General features: G+C 39.9%; 1 protein-coding gene across 4 annotated transcripts in view; it reads left to right on the top strand.

Annotated features, from left to right (window-relative positions):
* The window catches only part of ARHGEF26 (Rho guanine nucleotide exchange factor 26), a 164,982-nt gene that overhangs the window by 85,749 nt on the left and 57,582 nt on the right, over positions 1 to 21,651 (top strand). For all 4 annotated transcript variants that reach the window (XR_014245274.1, XM_082394334.1, XM_082394336.1 and 1 more), the window contains exons 9-11: positions 1,071 to 1,145; positions 11,232 to 11,321; positions 18,510 to 18,664. Coding sequence is in view for 3 of the 4 variants with exons in the window: in XM_082394334.1 (XP_082250460.1) it covers positions 1,071 to 1,145; positions 11,232 to 11,321; positions 18,510 to 18,664 (320 nt within the window). In the remaining variant the exon portion in view is untranslated. The remainder of the gene's footprint in view (positions 1 to 1,070; positions 1,146 to 11,231; positions 11,322 to 18,509; positions 18,665 to 21,651) is intronic.

Here is a 21,651-nt window from a genome sequence, read left to right as displayed (position 1 = left end):
ATGTGCATGTCTACTGGTTGCAGTGTAAAAGTATTTCTTGCAGTGGGTCATAGTCAAAAAATTTTGAGAACCATTAATATAAATCCATCCATGGTACACTCTGTGCTTCTCACATATCACACGTAACAATCCTGACACCTGACTTTCAGATTTATAGACTTGGTGCTCGTCTGCATTTAAGGTACCAGTGGTTTGCTAGTTCCTAATATCTTCCACCTCTGCTGGATGCCTGTTGCCCTAATCTGTTTCCCATATGTGAGAACCTGGCCACCTGGGCAGAATCTAAATGTACCTAAAACATGGTCTCTTCAATGTTACTTCATTTGGAGATTTAGTTAAGCTTGTTAATTGACGTGAACATTTTTAACAGTTGAAATGGTTCTGTTGGCTTTGAATGGGTATAGTTTCAAAAGTTTTACATAATTCAGTATACCTTCAGTTGACCTTCTTTGAACTCGATTTTACCGTCGCAAAGATAGCAGTGTAAACATATCAAGGGAAAATCCAGCAGCCGTGTTTTTGATCCTTTTATTCACATTGTATCATCTACAAATATAAGCTCTAATAATAATGATGATGATGGTGATCATTAATTTTGTCATTCATGGAGAGCCTACTGTATGCCAGGTATTCATAAAGAACTTTGCATGCATTATCATTTAACTTTTGTAACAATCTTGTGATGTAATTGCATTATCCCAATTTTACAGATGAGGAGCATTATCCCAATTTCACAGATGAGGAAACTGAGGCTTATAGAGGCAGGGTAGGTGACTTGCCCAAGGTCAAGTAGCTAGTAAGGAGCAGATCTGGAATTTGAAACCAGGTTCACCCATCTCTGAAGTCTATCCTCTTATTTAACTATCCTCTGGATTAACATGGATCCTGTGCTTTTAAAGACTATTTCCTAGTTTTGTAATCGGATTTTAATGTCATCTTCAGACTCATCCATAGTATTGTGTTCAGCATTGGTAAGTTTGCTACAAGTAAGACTCTATGACTGGACGTTGGTTTTGTTTTACTTAGTACAACAAATCAGTTGATTTTGTTCTTCTTTTACTTGATTGCAGACTATTTGTCAAAAGACACCTAAGGACTCTTCAAAGTATGAAGTCTGCAAAAGGGCCTTAAAGGAAGTAAGCAAGGTAAGTGTTGAGGGGCTCATTACACAGTAATGGGATCACCCATTCAGATCCCTCTGAAGAGAACATGTCTGAGTTGGATGCTGAAAACTGGTAGATTCTCATAGCCATTTTGCACACCATTCTTTAGGTAGCTGAAAAACAAAGCAATGTTTGCTGTACTCAAATGAAATGGGTATTTTTACTGTTTCAGACAGTCTTGTCTTAAGGCCCTTTAGATATCTCATTTTCTTTTGGCATCTGAATTCAGTAAGTGTTTATTGAGTATCCACTACAGTGCCAGGGACAATGCCAGCCCCTGAAAATATGGGGATGAATAAGACATCGGTGGTTACTGCCCTCGTGGAATGTGCTGTGTAAAGGGGAAGGCAGACATTAAATAAGAATTACAGTAAAGGATGATGAGTGACGTAAGAGGGAAGAACATAGTAATGCTGAAGCCGAAGCCTGAAGCAAGAGTAGCTGTTGAATTCTCCAAATTCTATAAACATGTTCCCAAAGACAGGAACGTGTTTATAGAATTTGGAGAACTAGAATGTTCTTCATGCGGCGAGAGCCCAGTCCGGGAGAGAGATCACTGAGGAACCATGTTAGGGAATCGTGGACCTTATCCTAGGATACTGTGGAAGCTATAAATTCATGTGCTGTGAAGGAGACAGTGGGGATGAGCCCCAGTGATGAGGCCTTTGTAGTTGATGAGGCTACAGGTGATAGGGGCCTGTACTGATGCGATAGTAAGATGGAGAGAAGCAAACCTACAACACTGGGGAGGTAGGCATGGAGAGTGTTTGGGTGGGCATATTTGCGGACAGAAATCAAGGAAAATAGTCTCCGGCTTGTGCAACCATTTGGATGCTCTTGTTTATCTCTACAGTAGGAACAGAGGGAGAAGCTGATGAGTTCCATTTAGAATGTGTCGGAACTGAGATTCCTGTAGAACATCCAAGTCAGGAGCTCAGTGGAGAGACTTGAATTGGAGACGTGGATTTGTGGATCGTCAGCCTAGGGATGATTTTTGAAGCTGGGAGAATGGATGAAAGTACCCAGGAGTGTGTATAATAAGAAGAGTAGTTAGTGAGTCTGAAGTGCAACTGTGAAGAACACCGGACTTCATCTTGTTTAGGGAAAAGGAACCAACAGAGGAGACTTGAAAAACAGAACAGAATGTACCAAAGAAGGAGGAAAACTTAATAAATGGTCTGGCAAATGACATGTAATTTGGTGGAAGGAAGGTCAGCCCCGATGGGTGCTCCTGAAAGAGAAAGTGAGATAATGATTGATGCGTTCACTGGGTTTATTTATCATCAGGTGGGTTGTGTCCTTGCAGAGGTGGGTGTGGAAGCCAGACTGGAGTGTGTTGAGGGATGAGTGGGAGGTGGGAACATGCAGCCAGCTAGTGTAGCTGTTTCAACAATCAGGCTGAGGGTAAAAAGACAAAAAGAGAGCTGTAGTTGAAAGGGAAGTGAGGCAGGGTCTTTTTTTGTTTAAAGATTAGAGAAATGTGGGTATGTTTAAATGCTAATAGGAATATTTAGCTGCGAGAAAACAATCGAAGTTATGGGAATCAATGAGGATACGGCCCAGGGGAGCAAAGCTCATGATCGCATCAGAAGCATCCTAAATATCTCGAAGCTGCACGTTACTTGTGAGTTTGGTACATCTTTGTACCACTTTATTGTGAAGCACTTTTTGTTTTAATCAACTTTAAATTAGCTCTGTTTTACTTTTCCTTGCCAATAATAACTACAAAATCACGGGTTTTATGAGCTGGTTGTTTCTTTTTTTATATATATATATATATTTTTTTATTGGAGTATAGTTGCTTTACAATGTTGTGTTAGTTTCTGCTGTACAATGAAGTGAATCCGCTATATGTATACACGTATCCCCTCCCTCTTGGACCCCCCAATCCCACCCATCTAGGTCATCACAGAGCACTGAGCTGAGCTCCCTGTGCTATACAGCAGGTTCCCACTAGCTATCAATTTTACACATGGTGTATTTATGTCAAACCTAATCTTCCAGTTCATCCCACCCTCCTCTTCCTCCTCTGTGTCCACACGTCCATTCTCTACATCTGCGTTTCTATTCCTGCCCTGCAAATAGGTTCATCTGTACCAAATTCTAGATTCCACATATATGCATTAATATACGATGTTTGTTTTCCTCTTTCTGACTTACTTCACTCTGTATGACAGACTCTAGGTCCATCCACATCTCTACAAATGACCCAATTTTCATTTCTTTTCATCTTCTTTATCCATTCTTCTGTTGATGGACATTTAGGTTGTTTCCATGTCTTGGCTTTTGTGAATAGTGCTGCTGTGAACATAGGGGTGCATGTATCTTTTTGAATTAGAGTTTTGTTCAGATATATGCCTAAGAGTGGGATTGCTGAATCATATAGCAACTCAAAATATTTTTAGTTTTTTGAGGAACCTCCGCATTGTTCTCCATAGCGGCTGCACCAATTACATTCCCACCGACAGTGTAGGAGGGTTCCCTTTTCTCCACACGCTTTCCATCATTTGTTGTTTTTAGACTTTTTAATGATGTCCATTTTGACTGGTGTGAGGTGGTACCTCATGGTAGTTTTGCTTTGCATTTCTCTAATAATTAGTGATGTTGAGCATCCTTGCATTGTGCCTGTTGGCCATCTGTATGTCTTCTTTGGAGAAATGTCTATTTAGGTCTTCTGACAATTTTTTTATATTAAGAATAAGTTTATCTGTGTCTTAGTCTGTTTCGGCTGCTAGAACAACATACCGTGGACTGCTTGGCTTATAAACAATAGAAATTTATTTCTCACAGTTCTAGAGGCTGGAAGTCCAAGATCAAGGTGCCAGCGTGGTTGAGTTGGGGCCCTCTTCTAGCCACGTTGCAGACTTCTCCTTATAGCCTCACACGGCAGAAGGGAGCAAGGGAGCTCTCTGGGGCCTGTTGTAGAAAGCACTGCTGTAAGTCCCCTACATACGAACAAATTCAATTTGGAGAGCACACTTGTAAGTCCAATTTGTTCGTAAGTCCAACAAAGTTAACCTAGGTACCCAACTAACACAATACTGTGCTGTAATAGGTTTATTATACTTTTCACACAAATAATACATAAAAAACAAATGAACACAAAAAATAAAACATTTTAAATCTTGCAGTACAGTACCTTGAAAAGTACGGTAGTACAGTACAACAGCTGGCATAGAGTGGCTGGCATCGAGTGAACAGGCAAGAAGAGTTACTGACTGGAGGAGGAGAGGAGGTGGGAGATGGTAGAGCTGAAGGATCGTCAGCAATAGGAGACGGAGGGCAAGGTGCAATTTCACTCACGCCTGACGTTGATGGCACAGGTTCTGGTTCCTTTGTGGGACCAGATGCATGTTTGCATGTTTGAAATTTCGAAACTTGAAGGTTCGTATGTAGGGGACTTACTGTAGTCCCATTTGTGAGGGCTGTATCCTCATGACTTCTAAGCACCTCCCAAAGTCCCCACTTCCTAATACCTAATATCATCTTCGGAGGTTAAGAATTCAACACATATTTTGGGGGGATATGAACATTCAAACCATAGCAGTCTGTCAACCACTTGAATGCATCTCTTGCTCCGTCAGTGGTCTGCATATCCCACTTTGGGAAACACTAAGTGAAGAAACTTGGCCTGACAGGTATGAAATTACCTAAGGTCCTACTGCCCATGGGTCTCTCCTCCAGGACCCCAAATCCTTCGGAGGAGGGGGAGGGTCTTTAGGAGAAGCTATAGTACTTAGAGAAGTTCTAGCCTTGGCCATGAAAGAGATTGTGTCAGATTTTGTTTGGTTGTTACTGAGACGTTGGAAAAGAATTCACACAGAAGAGAAAGGAGGAAGGTAATTGGAATTGAATTGAACCAGCAATGATCCTTAATTTTTTTGAGACTTTTACATCCCAGTTACAGTAAACTGCTACATTCCTTCAGGTGTCTCTGGTTCACTTGATTTGACACTGGTTCTTTTAGGTAAGGCTGGCAAAAATGTCATGTAATTGCCTTACCTTGATACTTACTGTATGAAGGACCCTCTGTGAAGAAGTGCTGTTCCAGTGAATTGTTTTTTCTAAGGCAGCGTTTCTCTCTCTTGAGCAGGAGTCATGAATATCAGGATTATTCCCCCAATCTCCTAGTGTTGTAGGGAACTGAGGTTATCAATACAGCCAGCTCAGGGATTCATCTTCTTTTTCATTTGTGCAGGTTACTGATGGGGTTTTATAGATTCTGGGAAAACAATGTCAGTATTTTTAACAAAACGACTCTGTACATAGAGCATTTATGGTTCAAAATCAAAATGCAGAATTTCACTTGCTTCCCTTATCTGAAACGAAAGAAATTGGGAGTTCCCAGTATTTATTTTAGAGAGTGAAATTTTGTATGATGAGGCCCAAGTTTTTAGAACCGGACTCCACCTAAGGCCCTTGGGCAAGTCTCTCTAGATGGTTATTCATTCTTGGAAAAAACGAGTAATATCTTTTTTGGTAATTAAAATGCTAATGAAATTTATTTGCATAGTGTGAATAATACTTCAGTGACATTGTTCCTGTGCGTGGCTGAAATGACGGTGACAACTTACTGAATTGGGGCTTTGGAAAGACTTATTGACTTAGTCAAACAACTCAAAAACAAGAAAGATGTTTCTATCAAGTGAAATGCGTATTTACTTCCAGATTTTCTGCTCAGATGCTGGGACGGAGCCGGGGGGAGGGAAATTTCCAGGGAATCGGATAGTTCAGCTGGTGCAGAGTCGTGTCTGGTGTCTAAGGAGTGGTGCTCAGGAGATGGTTTCTTATGCCAACGAAATCGTCCCTGCTGCTCTCTTTTATTTACTCTCCCGTGGAAAGAGAATAACTGCTTTAACGTGCACCTCATAAAAATTCTACTTCTATTTGGAGATAATATTAAGTTATAAGCTTTTCTCTTAGTGGCAGAAGAGCCAAGTTCTCTTGAATCTTTTCCTGTAACTTATTGCTTCAGCTATTTAAAAGAGGTCTCTAAGCTGTTTCATTAAGTGAAGAACATTAAGTTGCAGAACAGAACAAATAGTGTAATGACATCTAGGTAATAAAATGTGTTTATATACATATGTATGTCATCAATTTATAGAAATAGTACCCAGAATCATACACATCAGACTTTCAACCGTGGTTACTGATGGTAAAGGGAGAGGAGTGCAGAAGGGAAGAATTAATACGATTTTTTTCCTTCACTCCAAGTACTGCTCTGAAAGAATGCATTTAAGGTTTACAAAGATACATTTTAAAAATAGCGTACTAAGTGTCCGTTACCAAAAATTTGAAAAATTGAAATAAGAGAAAATAAAATGTATCAGTAATCTTGTCAAAGATAGTGACTATTGCCATTTTACGGCATGTCCTTCCAGTGGATGTAAATGTACACTTACACATGGATTCATGTGGTACCCATTTCATTTACTCTTCTAAATAGTGCTGCATGGACTATGGCCTTACATAAATGATTGTGGTCCTCTGATGATTTCTATTGAAAAGTTTCCAGAAATGGGTTTATTGGGGGAAAAAAAGGTAGGTATGATTTAAAGACCCCCAAGTGCCTTCAAGGAAAGCTGTCCCTGTATCCATGACAACCAGAAGTATTTCTAAGTGTCTGTCTTACTGTGCACTCCCCAGCGTCCAGTATTCTTTTCATTTTTGTGAATTTGATAGATTGAAAATATTTTATTTTTGTTTTAATTTATATTTCTCCATTAGAGAGATTGAGTTCTTTTTTTTCCACATAAATTTGGCCTAAAACAAAAAATTCAGCCAAATTTAATAAAGCTTTGACAGATGCTGAAGGAAGGCACAGCTTTAATATGCGGAGGCTGATTTTAATAAAAACACTATATCCAAATTAGCGCTTGTCCCTTCAAGATAGTCATTAAACAGAGTCCACTGATGATACCATTGCTTGATATATTTGGGGGGAACTTTTTTGTTTTTAATACGCCTTTGGAGGTGGCGGCTGGTGGAGTCTATGTTTGGAAGTTTAGGAAATAAAGATAACTTTATTTTCCATTTTCCCTTTCATTTTAAAGTGGGATAACTAAAAAAGAATTGTTCCCCCCCCCCCTTTTTTAAGTGGCTTATAAATGATCTCTGAAGGCAGTTTACACATTAACATTTGCTGAGCGTTCCTTGTGTGTTAGGTACTGGGCTGGGCACTGAACTAACAAATATGGAAATTTCACAATCTCTGCTGTCCAGTCTTTTTAGAGAGGTAATACCCAAGATGAGTCCTGAAAGACAAATAGGGGGGTATAAATCTAGATAAGAAGGAGTCAGCGGGACAGAGTGGGGTGAAGAATGTTCAGGTAAAGGGAAACACACATGCAAAAGTGCAAGGGATGTGGAAGAGTGTGCGGCTCTGAGCAGAGATTTGGTTAAGACTGAGGCCCAAGATAAGAGAAGCAGGAAGTTAGGGATCAAGTGAGTAGGTGCCAGATCATGGTCTTGCTAAGATTTAATTCTGAAAGCTTCGAGGAGCCTTTTAAGGATTTCAAGCTGAGGAGTTTCATGATCAGATTTGAACTTAGAAAGATTGAAAATATTTTTCTGGATGACACGTAAGGGTAGGGCAGAAGTGATGGCAGAGAATTAGGAGGGCAGTAATCCAAAGGGGAGGGGGTTTGAGCCTGAGTGCGGGGACAGGGCTGGTGGATGAGTGGACAGCAGGACGGCAACATTAAGGAGACTTTATGAACTGTTTGGATGTGGAGGACAAAGGAGCGGGAGGCATCTGAGTGGTGAGGACCCAGCTTTTTGGCTTGGGGAAGCGGATGGTGCTGGGATTGATCACTGACGTAGAGAACACTGGGCCGGGGGAAGGGGTGATAAAGGTAGTGTTGAGGTTTGGTCGTTCCATCCTGAGTTTGAGATGGCTCTGGGGAACCCGAGAAGAGATGCCATCCAGGTAGTTGGATGTAGAGCTTAGGGAACAGACCAAGTCTGGGAGCACAGATTTGGGAACTATGAACATATATTCTTCAAGAGAAATCATAAAAATGCCCTGAGCAACGGCTGCTTGATTAGATTTTGTTCTGTCTTAATCCTTTTAGGATATATATATATATATTATTTTAAAGTCACTTTTTTTTTTTTTTTTTTAAGATTTTTTGGATGTGGACCAATTTTAAAGTCTTTATTGAATTTGTTACAATATTGCTTCTGTTTTATGTTTTGTTTTTTTGCCACGAGGCATGTGGGATCTTAGCTCCCTGACCCGGGATCGAACCCGCACCCCCTGCATTGGAAGGTGAAGTCCTAACCACTGGACCACCAGGGAAGGCCCCCTTTTAGGATATTTTAATTGCAGTTGCCCCTGCCCAGCCAGGATATTTTCTGCGCCTAGCTTTGATCAGGTGCAGCCATCAGTCCCTGCATCAGTGAACTCCTCAAGACCATTCAGACCTAAAGATATGCTGGAACTGAAGATAGGTGTACCCTTTAAGCCTAGAATATCTGTTAAGTGACTGGAGACGTCCAAGTGTCCATCAGTGGGGGATTGAATAAATACACTGTGGAAAGCACATATGGTCATAGCATATGTTGCATCCTATCACTCTGCTGAAAGCCTGCTGGTGGCTTCTCTTTGCACTTAGAACACAATCCACACGCCTGAAGAACTTGCATGCTTTGACCCTGGGCTGGTCCTCTAGTTTGCTCTTGTGCCATTTTCCTGTGTCAGGACCTTTTACTTTCTCAGGCACACGGCACTTTCCCAGTGTCAGCCCTTTGCTCCTGGTGTTCACTCTGCCTGAACCAGCGCTCTCCATTGATTTGGGTGCTAACTCCCTTTTTTCCTTCCGCTGTCAGCCTAAATGACCTCTCATGAGAGGTCCCTGGCTCCCTCCTCACCCTCCTCCTCCCAGACCCCCCGTTTTTTTTTTTCCCTTTAAGATTTCAGTCTGTAATTATTTTGTCTGCCCTATTGTGTAACCCTAGCATCTGACACATACCAGGTACAAAATAAACTTTTTTTTTCAGTGACTGGTATATTTATAAGGTGAAATGTTGGCAAGTGAAAAACTTAAGTCACAGACAAGCATTGAATAATCCATTTACAAAAATTAGAATTTCTGCACATTATATGTGCATGTTTATATGTTCATATAAGCACAGGAGAAAAAGAGAAAGTGTATAACCCATCTTGTTTCCAGTTACCTCCATGGAGTAGGATTAGGTCAGAGCCTTTTATGGCCTGTTTTGTTTACTTACGTATTATCATTTTTTTTTTTACAGTAAGCATATGTAACTTAATAAAGCAGTAATATTAAAGTAAATCTAATCAGAATTTCTAGCTTCGTTTTTAACAATCACATGTCTTTATGGCCAATGATCCTTGTTATGGACGAGTTTTATAGCTTTTTCAGTTAATAAGAAATTGGAAATACAAAGTTTGTTTTGGTTTAGGCCAGTGAACTAATAGTTATGTATTAGGTACAGTGTAAAGGAGAAACTCCTGTGTGTCTCCTTTGTGCTCAGTACTCTACCCACAGAGCACTTCATTTCTGACCCTTGTGGTCACCAAATGTGTGGGGTTTTTCCTCACACCAAGTAGTTCTGCTGTACCAGCTGGGTGTCTGACGGTATTCAATTCAGTTCTCACTCCACCTGGAGATATAGCATCAGATCCCACAGGATAAGGGCTCAAGCCCGCAAGACTATACCTCCAACTTCATTTCAGTCACTAATCACAAGTCCAGGTTGTTACCTGTGTTTCTGACCCACTGGCTATAAATCAAGTTCCCATGACCCCCCTTCTCAGGTTTGATTAATTTGCTAGAGGGGCTCACAGAACTCAGGAAAACAGTTTACTTACTAGATTAGTGGTTTATTACAAAGGATATTAAGGGATAAGAATGAACAGCCAGATGAAGAGATAAGGTGTGGTCCAGAAGGATCCTGAGCCCAGGATGTTCTGTCCTCATGGAGCTTGAGATGGCACCCTCCCAGCACGCAGAAGTGTTCTTCTTCACCAACCCGGAAGCTCTCCAAGTCCGAAGTTCAGGGATTTTTATGGAGGCTTCATTATGTAGGCGTGAATTATTCATGGTCCAGTAGTGATCACGTTATCTCCAGCCCCTTTCCCCTCCCTGGAAGTCTGCAGGGCTAAAAGTTCCAGCCTTCTCTTTAATCACTTGGTTGGTTCCCCTGGCAACCAGCCCCATCCTTAGGGGCTTACCAGAAGTCACCTCATTAACATAAACTCAGCCGTGGTTGGAAGGGGCTTGTTATGAATAACAGAAGATACCCATTTCACTTCTATGCCCTGGAGCTATTTCAGGAACTGGTAGCAAAACTAAATTATAACCAGAGATGCCCCTGTGGCTCTTCCGTAGGAAATTACAAGGGTTTTAGGAGCTGTGTGCCAGAAACCATGGACAAACACAAAATATATATTTTGTTTATTATAAATCATGATATCACAGCTACTCATCAAAGGACTATGAGTTCATTCTGTTTGTAGATAATTCAGTAGTTCTAATTGAACTGAATTTCCCTTAGCTTGACCATCCTTGAAGAATCATTGACCATTAGGTTCCAATGGAAGGCTTTCCTCTTCTAGCATCCAGGTTACTGGTCACATGCTTTGCATGTAGCATTCTGCTGAGAATTTGCCTTTGAAGTCAAGTGGTCTGCCCTCAGCTGCTCTGATACGAAGTGGGGAGAGAGGTGCAGCTTGCTCTGAGTTTGGTGGTGTTCCCATGGGTGAAGGCGAGGAGGAGGGGGCGGAGGAAAGGAGCAGAATGGAGCAGACTGGACCATGTGAGGAATCTGCTAAGTGTATGTGGAGGGCATCGTGTGATAATGCACAGAGGATGTGTGTCCCTGAAAGTTCTCAGGACGTTTTTTTCCTCCGTCTTCACATCCTGATGACACCACTTCCAACTGGGTACAAAGTCTTGACTGTGTGAAACTGTGAGTTCTTTAACTGTCTGGAATGAGTCTCTGGAGATTCCACAGTGCTAATTATTTCCTGTGAGATCTGCATTTGAAAGTGAGGTTTCTCTCCTTCACCTCTTAACCCTCCTTATCATTCTCTGTTTCCAGTTGGTTCGACTCTGCAATGAAGGAGCTCGGAAGATGGAAAGGACTGAAATGATGTACACAATTAACTCTCAGCTGGAATTTAAAATTAAGGTATTCTCTCATACTTCTTCATAAATAGATTTGTTACTGCTCTTGCTTAAATCTTATGTGAATAAAGAGGTAGTTGAGGGCAACAAAGTAGAGAGGAATTTGCTTTTCACAGCAGGGCCATAAATTGATTACAGAGAGGCTGGCAGGGGAAATAGCAGATGCTTTGCTTTGGACAATTCAGCTCTTGCTAATACCAGATAAAGTGACCTTTCTCTAGGCCACAGAGTTAGGGATTATCTAACTAGCACTTTCTTTTTTCCCTAGGAAGACACCAAACTTGAGAAAAGAGTGGATAAAAATAATAGAATTTTAGAATAGAAAGGAGATTTCTTTAGTATTCTCAAAGTATCCTGCAAAACAGTGGTATCCCACGAGCTGGACCAGGGTGTTCTCCTAAATCAAATAAGGACACTCCTTTCTCAGTTTGCAAAAAAGGATTATTAGTGAATTGTTCTTTTCAAATTTGTTTTTCTTCCATAATTCTTTTTTGCAAAAAAGGATTATTAGTGAATTGTTCTTTTCAAATTTTTTTTTCTTCCATAATTCTTTTTTGCATATGTGCTGCCTGTTACTGCTTGTCTCATACTGCTCAGGGGCAGATGACAGGATGAACAAAGAAGGAAATAACAATTAATGGCGAGGCTAGGCCACGGTCAACTCCTTTGTTGGCTCACAATTCAAATCTTAATGGATGTGAGTGCTCATGGTTGTGATTCTGTTTCGTTTTATGCCACTTGAATTTAATTAACCAACTTAAAGCGGTCATATTTTTTCATGGTGAAAGTGTTCCTAATTTGTGCAGTGGGATTAGCGCGATCGTGGCATTATGCAGATAACTCTCTGCTGTGTCATATAGTTTGAGGGCCACTGATATAGTACAGCTACACCCTTTTATTTTATAAATGAGGAAAATACAACCCCAAGAATAATTAATTGTTAACAGGGTCATTCGGCTCGTGGTGGCAAAATCAGGACTAGGGTCCAGACGTCCTGACTTGCAGATCAGTGTAAACTCTTCCACTGTGACACCCTGACTATAAAGATTTAAATGCAGAAAGGTGATCCGTGATTCTTCTTAGAAAATGATGGATACTTGCTAAAAACAGCGTGCACATGCACGCACACACACTTTAGTTATTATACCCTCATATAGAAATTTACGGCAATTTCAAAACCCATTTTTTCCTATCCTTCACAAAGGATCCTGTCCTTCACTTTCATTTGTTTCTAAGTATTTTAGAAAATATATCTGTACATCAAAGGATTTTTTTTAATCCCCTCCTTTTTAAAGATGATAAATCTCTAACCGTTTCCATTTTAAAAGTTGATAAGTCCCTTCCCTAACCATTTTTCTTTTTCTTTCTTCACTGATAATCAGCTGGTTTAAGATACCTTTAAGCTCTGTTTCTCTAGAACCACAATTAACTTGTAACTGAAAAAATGCTTACCCCAAGGGTTCTTAAAAATAAGTGATTAACATCAATTGAGTGCATGAGTGTTTGGATTTTTGTTTCCTCTTGGTTCAATGATTAAAATTGCAAACTTAAAGGAAAATATTCTAAGTTTAGATTTATAATGAAGGACTTAATTCAGACCACTTAGAAATACTAATACAACCTTAGGACCTCATTTCTATAACACTTTATGGATAACAGTGGACATTTTTATTCAGTTCATTCCAAAGACGAGAAAACAGATGTTCAAAGAAGTTAAGTGGTTTGTCCAAGCACATGCATTCTTTCAACAAATTTCATGAGCACCTTTGTGGACTGAAGTGGGAAAACAAAAGCATGATCCCTGCCCTCGGGGAGCTTACCATCTAGTAGAAGCCTACAGAAATACAAAGGAGTGAGCCAAGTCTACAGCTGTTATGGGAGATAGAAGAGTTTTGAGAACACCAGCAATGGAGAGGGCATGGCCGGCCCTAAGCATGAGGGACAAAGGGGTGGGGAGCTTGTAGCAGCCAGGCAGGGCTTCACACTGGAGGTGTGCTTGAGCTGATCTTGAAAGGAGAGAGAGGAGGGTCTTCCAGGAGTGAAGAGCAGGAGCAAATGCACAGGACATGGTTTCAGCTGCTGTAGCCCAGGAATTGCACATTTTCAGTGGGGTGGAGGGGATCAGGGCAGAACTAGCACTCATGGGAAGGGCCTTGTGTGCCAAAAGAAAGAGCAGAGCAGGATCTTCTGGGAGCCACTGAAAAGTTCAAAGCATGGAAGTGACACAGTCAGATGTGCATTTAGTAAAGATGACTTTAGCATCATAGTAAAAAGCCTTTTAAACTTATTCCAAATCCAGAAGTCATTAAAAGGAAAATTGATCGACGTGAAAATTTAAAAAATTTCTCCATAGAGTGAAAATTAAAGGGCATTTAAAAAGTGAAAAGGGAAATAGGAAACTGGGAAAAAAATTTAGAACTCACATATAGGTAAAGGGTTAATATTCCCAACATGTAACCTCAAAGTGGTAAGAAGAAGATAAGGAAAAAATCCATTAGAAAATTGCAAACTAGAAAACTGTTGTCAGAAGAGGAAATACAAATGACTGTTAAACATCTGAAAAGATGCTTTACTTCATTCAGAAGAAAATTGCTAATTGAAATTAAAATAATGTATTCTGCCACTTAGATTTATAAATAATTCAGAAGTTTGATAAAACATGTTATCAGTGAGTTGTTGGGAAAGCCATGTTTATCTGTTGCTCATGGGAAAGATTGTTATAACCCCAGTGGTGGGCAATTTGTCAATAACTATCAAAATTACAAATGCAAGTTACTATGACCCAGCAATTTTACTTCTAAGAATTTATCCTATTGATATACTCATGAACGTATAAAATTACACACACACACATATACAGACATACACACAAAGTTACTGATATGGCATTGTTTTGATTGCAAAAGATTAGAAACAACCTAAACATCTATCAATAGGGGACTGATTAAATAAATTATAGTACACCTAAATTATGTAAGACCACTCAACTTAAAAAAAAATGAAGAATTTTAGGAATCGATATGGTATGCTTTCTGTCTTATATTATTAAGTGAAAAAAGTAAGGTGCAGAACAGGAGGAAAAAAGAGTATAAAAGTTGCTTATGTGTAAGAAATCTCTGGAAAGTTATAGAAGAACAATAACAGTTGCTACCTTGTAGGGGCTGTAATCAGTGGTTGGGAACTGGGTAGATGAGGAACGGGATGGGAAGGAGGTTGTTCACTTAATAGTTTTTCATAGGACTTTTTTTTTTTTAACAACCTCCCCTTCCCACTCTACACACATACACCAGATTCAGTTTATTATTTTAAAAATGTATTACAGCAGCTATGTGGAGGGTAAGTTGGGCATGTAATAAAACCGGAGCCAGAAAACCAGTTTGGAGACTGGAAGCAGAGGCAGAGAGATAAAGCGGGGTGCCTGGAGGAGGGCTCTAGCCGTGGTACCGCAGGTGTCTAGTCTGGTCGACTGGATGGAGAGTCACACCATCCACCGAGGTAGGGTATCCAAGAGGAGGAACGACCCTGAGGGAAAGGTAGCGGGTTCTGTGTTGGTTCTATTTGGTTTATGGTCCTACCGTAGCCATTATTGCCATGAAAATATTTACTGAGTATTTACTATGTGCCATTTTCACATAGTCTCATTGAATTCTCACAGGAACCCCATGAAGTATCTAATTATTATTCCCATTTTATCGTTGAGGAATTCGAAGCTAGAAATAGTAGATTATTTGCTCAAAGTCATACACCAAGAAGTACTGAAGCCTGGATTCAGATCTGCGACTGACTGCAGCGTCCACATTCTTAACCATGGCAGCAAAATAATGCTAGTCTTTTTCTCATTTGAAGGGGATAAAAGCTTATATATATGTCTGTGTGTGTGTGTGTATTAGATATTTATGTATGTTTGAATGTATGTATGTATGTTTACTTACATGTATTTTTCATTTTTAAATTAGTAAGTGTCTGGACGAGTATCATGTGCTGCACGTGGTAATGTGAGAGGGGTGAGGAGAGCCCACCGGATCGGCACAGGAAGCCGATATAAGTTAAGAGCGTGGGCTCTGGAGCCAGCCTGCCTGAGTTCAGTTGTAGCTCCACTACTTACTAGCTGTAGGACTTTGGGCATTACTTAACTTTCATTTCTTAGTTTTCTGAACCGTAAAGTGGGACTGATAATGGTGCTTTCCCTCATGGAGTTATTGTAAGGATAATTAATGGGAGGGCAGAGTGGAGAGTGACTGCTCAGTGCATAGAGACTTTCTTTTTAGGGTAATGGAAGTGTTCTGGAATTAGATAGTGATGACCATTGCACAATATTGTGAATGTACTAAAAGCCGCTGAATTACATGTATACTTTAAAATGGCTAAATGATGCATTTTTGTCTCAGTTTAGAAAAAACTTGCTCTTCCTTGTCTCACTGGCCCATAAAATTAGTTAAATTTTATGCTGAGGCTGGTTTTCTAGGATGCTAAGTAACACCAAAAAGAATGAAAATCTTTTCTCCATGGGAATTATATCCATACCTTTAAGGATGTGTTTTTGTTCATGAATTTCTTTTCTTATTTTTGATTCACACCTGGATTCTAGTCTTAGACTAAGCTTCTAAACTGTGGGAATTCACATAGGAGCAATTTGGGCTACTGCGATTCTTCTAAATATTTTGGTCATTTTTATAGCGTCTTCTTTTTTTTTTTTTTCAAAAATTTTTTTTATTATTATTATTTATTTTATTTTATTTATTTATGGCTGTGTTGGGTCTTCGTTTCTGTGCGAGGGCTTTCTCTAGTTGTGGCAAGCGGGAGCCACTCTTCATCACGGTGCGTGGGCCTCTCACTATCGCGGCCTCTCTTGTTACGGAGCACAGGCTCCAGACGCGCAGGCTCAGTAATTGTGGCTCACGGGCCCAGTTGCTCCGTGGCATGTGGGATCTTCCCAGACCAGGGCTCGAACCCGTGTCCCCTGCATTGGCAGGCAGACTCTCAACCACTGCACCACTAGGGAAGCCCTATAGCTTCTTCTTAAAAGAAAGCCATCTGAATGAGTTTAATCTTTCAACAATAAACTGAAACAAAAAACATTTATGACATCAGATTTTTGTTTTTTAAAGAAGCATAGACACTTCTATGCAATATTGCAAGCCACTGTCAATTTTAGATACACATTGGAAATTTATTTTTGCCCAGTGGAGTATGAGATGTTCCTAAAGCTCAATCTGTTTTAAGACCAAGAGTTAACTGAAGCCTCCGTGCCTAGAGCCCCTGCTCTGCAACAAGAGAGACCACCGCAGTGAGAGGTCCGCGCACCGCAATGAAGAGTAGCCCCCCCTCACAGCAACTAGAGAAAGCCCGTGCACAGCAACGAAGACCCAACACAGCCAAAAATAAAAAAAATTTTTTAAAAAGAAAAAAAAGACCAAGAGTTAAAAAAACTTTTTTCCCCATCCTCTAAACTAAGAACAGTCATAGGGTGGCATTACATAATACTGTCATTGGTTTATCCTATACACGCAATAACAAGATAGCAGTGTGTTTCCAGTAGTTGCAGCCCTGTGGCAGGACCTAACCTGACTCTGATTATTTGTGGTGACCTCTTGTGTGTGCTGGTGAGTTCCTCCTGAGTTATCTAAGCAACCTCTCTGTCACCTTTTAAGTCTCAGCCATAGTCTGATTTGAGATTTGGAGGCTGAAAACTACATGAACTCCTTTAAATAGCCAGTTTTGAAATTTTGAGATCAGCCATACTGTTTCATCTTCCATGTTAAATCTTCAGGAAAATAGTATATAACTGATGAGCAACCTTCTTATAAATGTCCTTTATAAATTAAAAAAATATGAAATCCTTTCTTAGCGTTCTTATTTCCTCCCTAATATCCTCAATTTCCTTTGGCTATTTTTAATCATTATTCCCTGAAATGTATGACATTTGGTTGCACCACACTTACTAGAGTTATCTTTTGTGTGTCCAAGAACTTTTGCTTATTTTTATGGATGTCGTTTTTTCAATCAGATTTTTGGCAGTTAGCATTTCTGGTAACTTAAAAAAAAGAGCTTTCAAGGGTAAGGATTATTCTGAGGTTTTGAGAGTTTTCCAGTTGGAAACTGTAAACTGAATAAAGAAAAGACAGTATGCAGTTCCTTGAATATAGCCTTTTCTATGAGATTAAGATGGATTATTCTGGAAGAAGTTCATTTTCACAACCAGAAAATGGCATGATGCTTTCAGGGATGAACTTCCATGAGGGAAACTACCGTAAACTTAAGAAAAGGTTTTCTCCAGAATACAGCTAAGTAGATAATCAATAAACAAAACATACGTTTGCAGGGTTTTTTTCTTTCCTTTTGAATAAAGTCTTTTTAGTTCATGAATTGAATGCAGACTTTTTTTTTTTTTTTTTAAAGAGCAGGTGATATACAAGCTGGCTTTTTATTTTTATTTTTATTTATTTAAACACTTATTTATTTATGGCTGTGTTGGGTCTTCGTTTCTGTGCGAGGGCTTTCTCTAGTTGTGGCAAGTGGGGGCCACTCTTCGTCGCGGTGCGCGGGCCTCTCACTATCGCGGCCTCTCTTGTTACGGAGCACAGGCTCCAGACGTGCAGGCTCAGTAGTTGTGGCTCACGGGCCTAGCTGCTCCGCGGCATGTGGGATCTTCCCGGACCGGGGCTCGAACCCATGTCCCCTGCATTGGCAGGCAGATTCTCAACCACTGCGCCACCAGGGAAACCCAATTTGTCTCTTTTTAACCGCGGCTATCAGTGTTTTTTTCGTATGTTTGGATTCTGATTTGTGATATTTAAAATAACTTCAGTTGATACCAATAGGTTTCCTCTTGAGGCTTTTCAGTTTTAAGTGACTCCTTATCAATCTTCTTTTTCAGTTAAGAGTTAATGGAAGGGTAATAATTTTTGGTTGACCCAAAAACGTTTTCTGATTGAGTTTTAGTTTTTATATAGGCAAGTTAATATTAATAGTTTTTTATATTGGAAAATAAATTGTTCTTTCTGATTTTCTCTTGGAGAATGTGCTATCCTTCTCTAACTGTATTTCACTATTACTTACCTGTTAAATACATACACTATTATATAAAATAATGATATATCATTTGTTTGAATGTAAGTTTTATACTTTACTTTCAATAATCCTAAAAGGACTTGACTTTGGCTTTGGGTACTGAGTGTTTCTCTTTTTGTAGCCTTTTCCTCTAGTCTCCTCTTCCCGGTGGTTGGTCAAAAGAGGTGAGTTGACAGCCTATGTGGAAGACACTGGGCTTTTCTCAAAAAGGACGTCCAAACAGCAAGTCTACTTCTTCCTCTTCAACGACGTGCTCATTATCACCAAGAAGAAGAGGTAAGCCTTCTTGTGGTGTTGCTCGCTGTACATCCAGTTTTGAAGCTCTGTAATTCAAACACCTGTTGGAGGTGATCATCCTTGAAAAGCTTGAGATGTCAGGTGTATAGTTTCTACACATGGACTCATACAAGCCTCTGTGCTTCATTTTTTTAAAATTACCTCTACAGCGAAGACTTGAATTGTTACCAGCATCATTATCCTAGCCAACTGCTGCTGGGCTTTTATAGCGTGCAAACCTCGTTCTAAACATTTGACAGGTTTATGTCACTGGATTCTCTTGACATCCCTGGGGAGGCAACCCTCTTAATATTTTCGATCAGCATTTTTCACAGTTCTTCTGCCATAGGACCTTTGTATAAAACAGACAAAAGTTGCTCCGGTTGAGAACAAGCTGGGGTGTGACTCTAGCACTTCTTGTAACTTAATTTAAAATCCACTGCTCTTAAAGATTGTTAGAAAATCTTTAGAAAGATTAGATTTTTTTTTTTTTTAGAAAAAAGTTTCCCCGTGGCTGGGAGGATGTTAGCAATACTCCAATACTCCCTGCTTCAGGGAAGAAAGTCAATCCCTTGGTTGGCAGAGTGTTTATTCCTCTTACTTTAGACTTCTGGTTGTGGAGTCAGGTCCTGCTCCAGAAGGAATACTGTACAAGTTTTTTCTTTACAGCATTTGTTCTAACTGTTCCCACTCAAAACACACACACACACGCACATACACACACACATACACATACACATACACATACACATACACACACACATACACATACACATACACATACACATACTCCCCTTAGCCCTTAGCTCTGCCTTTCTCTAGGGAGCATTCTTTATTAAATGTACTCAGTATGTGTTGGATTATAAAATATTTTCCTGCTGTTTCTCCATAAATAGTCCGTCTTTCCTAGAATATGAACTTAGAATGAGGATATAGATCTGTGGTTTGTTATTTCCACATATGAAGGCGATGAAGGTAGGCTGAATTGCTGGCATATGATAGGAATAGTAGTAGTTAGTTCACAGGGTGCAGTTTAGACAAAGTAAAGAGAATCATGGAAACGGGCTTCTGTGAATATATAAAATTAATGCCCAAATTTATCATGAAATGTTTATTCGAATTCTGCTTCTGAGTTGCTGACATTTTAGCTTGAAAGTTCAAACTAAATTGAAATGGAGGTTGAGCTTTTCTTTCTGCTCCTTTTAATCAGACTGTATTATGAATTACTTCAGCTGCTCGGCTGTCGAGGTGACGTGAAAACTTTGTATGGTCTGCCCTGAAGAGCCATAATGTGACGATGAAATACATAAAGATGCTGATGATTGTTTTTCATACTTAGGAAAACAGGGTTCCCATAGTTTCAGGAAGAGATTATTTCTCTTACCTGGGACAGTTTAAATAGTTCTAGTAGCTAAGTAAATTTCATAAATACAGATTGGAGAGGAATTATAATTTCTGTATTTTTGTGTTTTGTTGGTTTCCTATGAGATAGCAAGTTTCTTTGGCTTTCTTTGCGATGTTTTGTTTTTAGAGGAGGGTAATTATATATGACTCTTCAAATGCCAGAACTCTTGACTTTTAACATCTTCCAGCTGTTGAGATATTTGTTCTGTCTCAATGGACCAAAAGCTTTCACTAAACTTTTGATTTTTAATGATAAAATATACATTGACAGTACCAAGCCAATTTTAAATGTAAATGTAGTTTTGCTTATGGTGATGAAAACATTAAGGGTATTTAAACCAGTATGTCACAACTTTTATTCTTTTTTTTTTTTTTAAAAGGAACAACGTTTTTTTAAAAAATATTTATTTATTTATTTGTTTATTTGGTCACACTGGGTCTTAGTTGCCGCACATGGGATCTTCATTGCGGCATGTGGGATCTTTAGTTATGGTATGTGGAATCTTTAGTTACAGCATGGAACTCTTAGTTACGGCATGGAACTCTTAGTTGCGGCATGTGAGATCTAGTTCCCTGACCAGAGATCAAACCCAGGCCCCCTGCACTGGGAGCGTGGAGTCTTAGCCACTGGACCACCAGGGAAGTCCCACAACTTTTATTCTTGAACTTGCCTAGAACCCAATAAATACAGACTTTTGAAAGTTAGAATTAAGATATATGCTATGCTACTTAGCAGTGTACTTTGCCCTCCACAGGAGATTTTGCCATTATATTTAATGTTGCACTGTGAGCTATCCCATATTTGTTTCCTTAGATATATTTGCACTTCTTTGTTAATAAAAGAAAGAAATACAGCTTCAATGGAGAGGGCAACCCTGAGTACCTAGCTGCCTTTACCAAAACTGGGGTTTTCTTGCCTTCACCAATTAGCTCATCATATTTCTAAGGTGCTCTTGACTCCGAGAATAGCATTGGAGGTTCAAGTTGTTTATGACCTGAATATTTAGTGAGGATGACAAGCAGACCACAGAGTCTTGATAAACAGGCTGGGTTAAAAATGTACAGTATGCACAGCCGTATTTCTCTTATAGCTTCAAGGAGCCAGCTACAAATGCTTTGCATGCCAGAGACAGCCATGGAGGAGATACAGCAGCTTTGAACAAGGCAATCGCTTAGGCTTGGCTACGAGGTACAGAATGAAAGATAACTACCTGCCAGCTCTGTAGGACTGATCCAACCACCCAGTGCCTAAGTATAATTCTAGGATTCAGTCAAGGAGCTTATTAGCTGCTGGGTCTCCAGTGGTTTTCAGCTTCAGGGAGGCTCGCTGGGTACTGGGAGGGACCACTTGGGAGGACGTTTACTCTTCCTCCTCCCATCCAGTCTGGCAGATGGTTTATGCTGAGATGGTTTATGCCGGCGGATGGGATGAGTGGGTACCTCGGCCCTGCAGCGTGTGTGTGTGTGTACCACTGCTAGTGCTTGCAGAGTGGCTAGTGACCATCCCCTGTCTGCTAGGACAGGAATTTTCACTCTTTTTTAGACTATCAGAAAGCAGTTTAAAGTTTCCATTAGCTCTGGAC

This window comes from Balaenoptera borealis (genome assembly GCF_965194805.1).
Source record: "Balaenoptera borealis genome assembly, chromosome: 5".
Lineage (NCBI taxonomy): Eukaryota > Metazoa > Chordata > Mammalia > Artiodactyla > Balaenopteridae > Balaenoptera > Balaenoptera borealis.
This window is presented reverse-complemented; position numbering and strand designations above follow the sequence as displayed.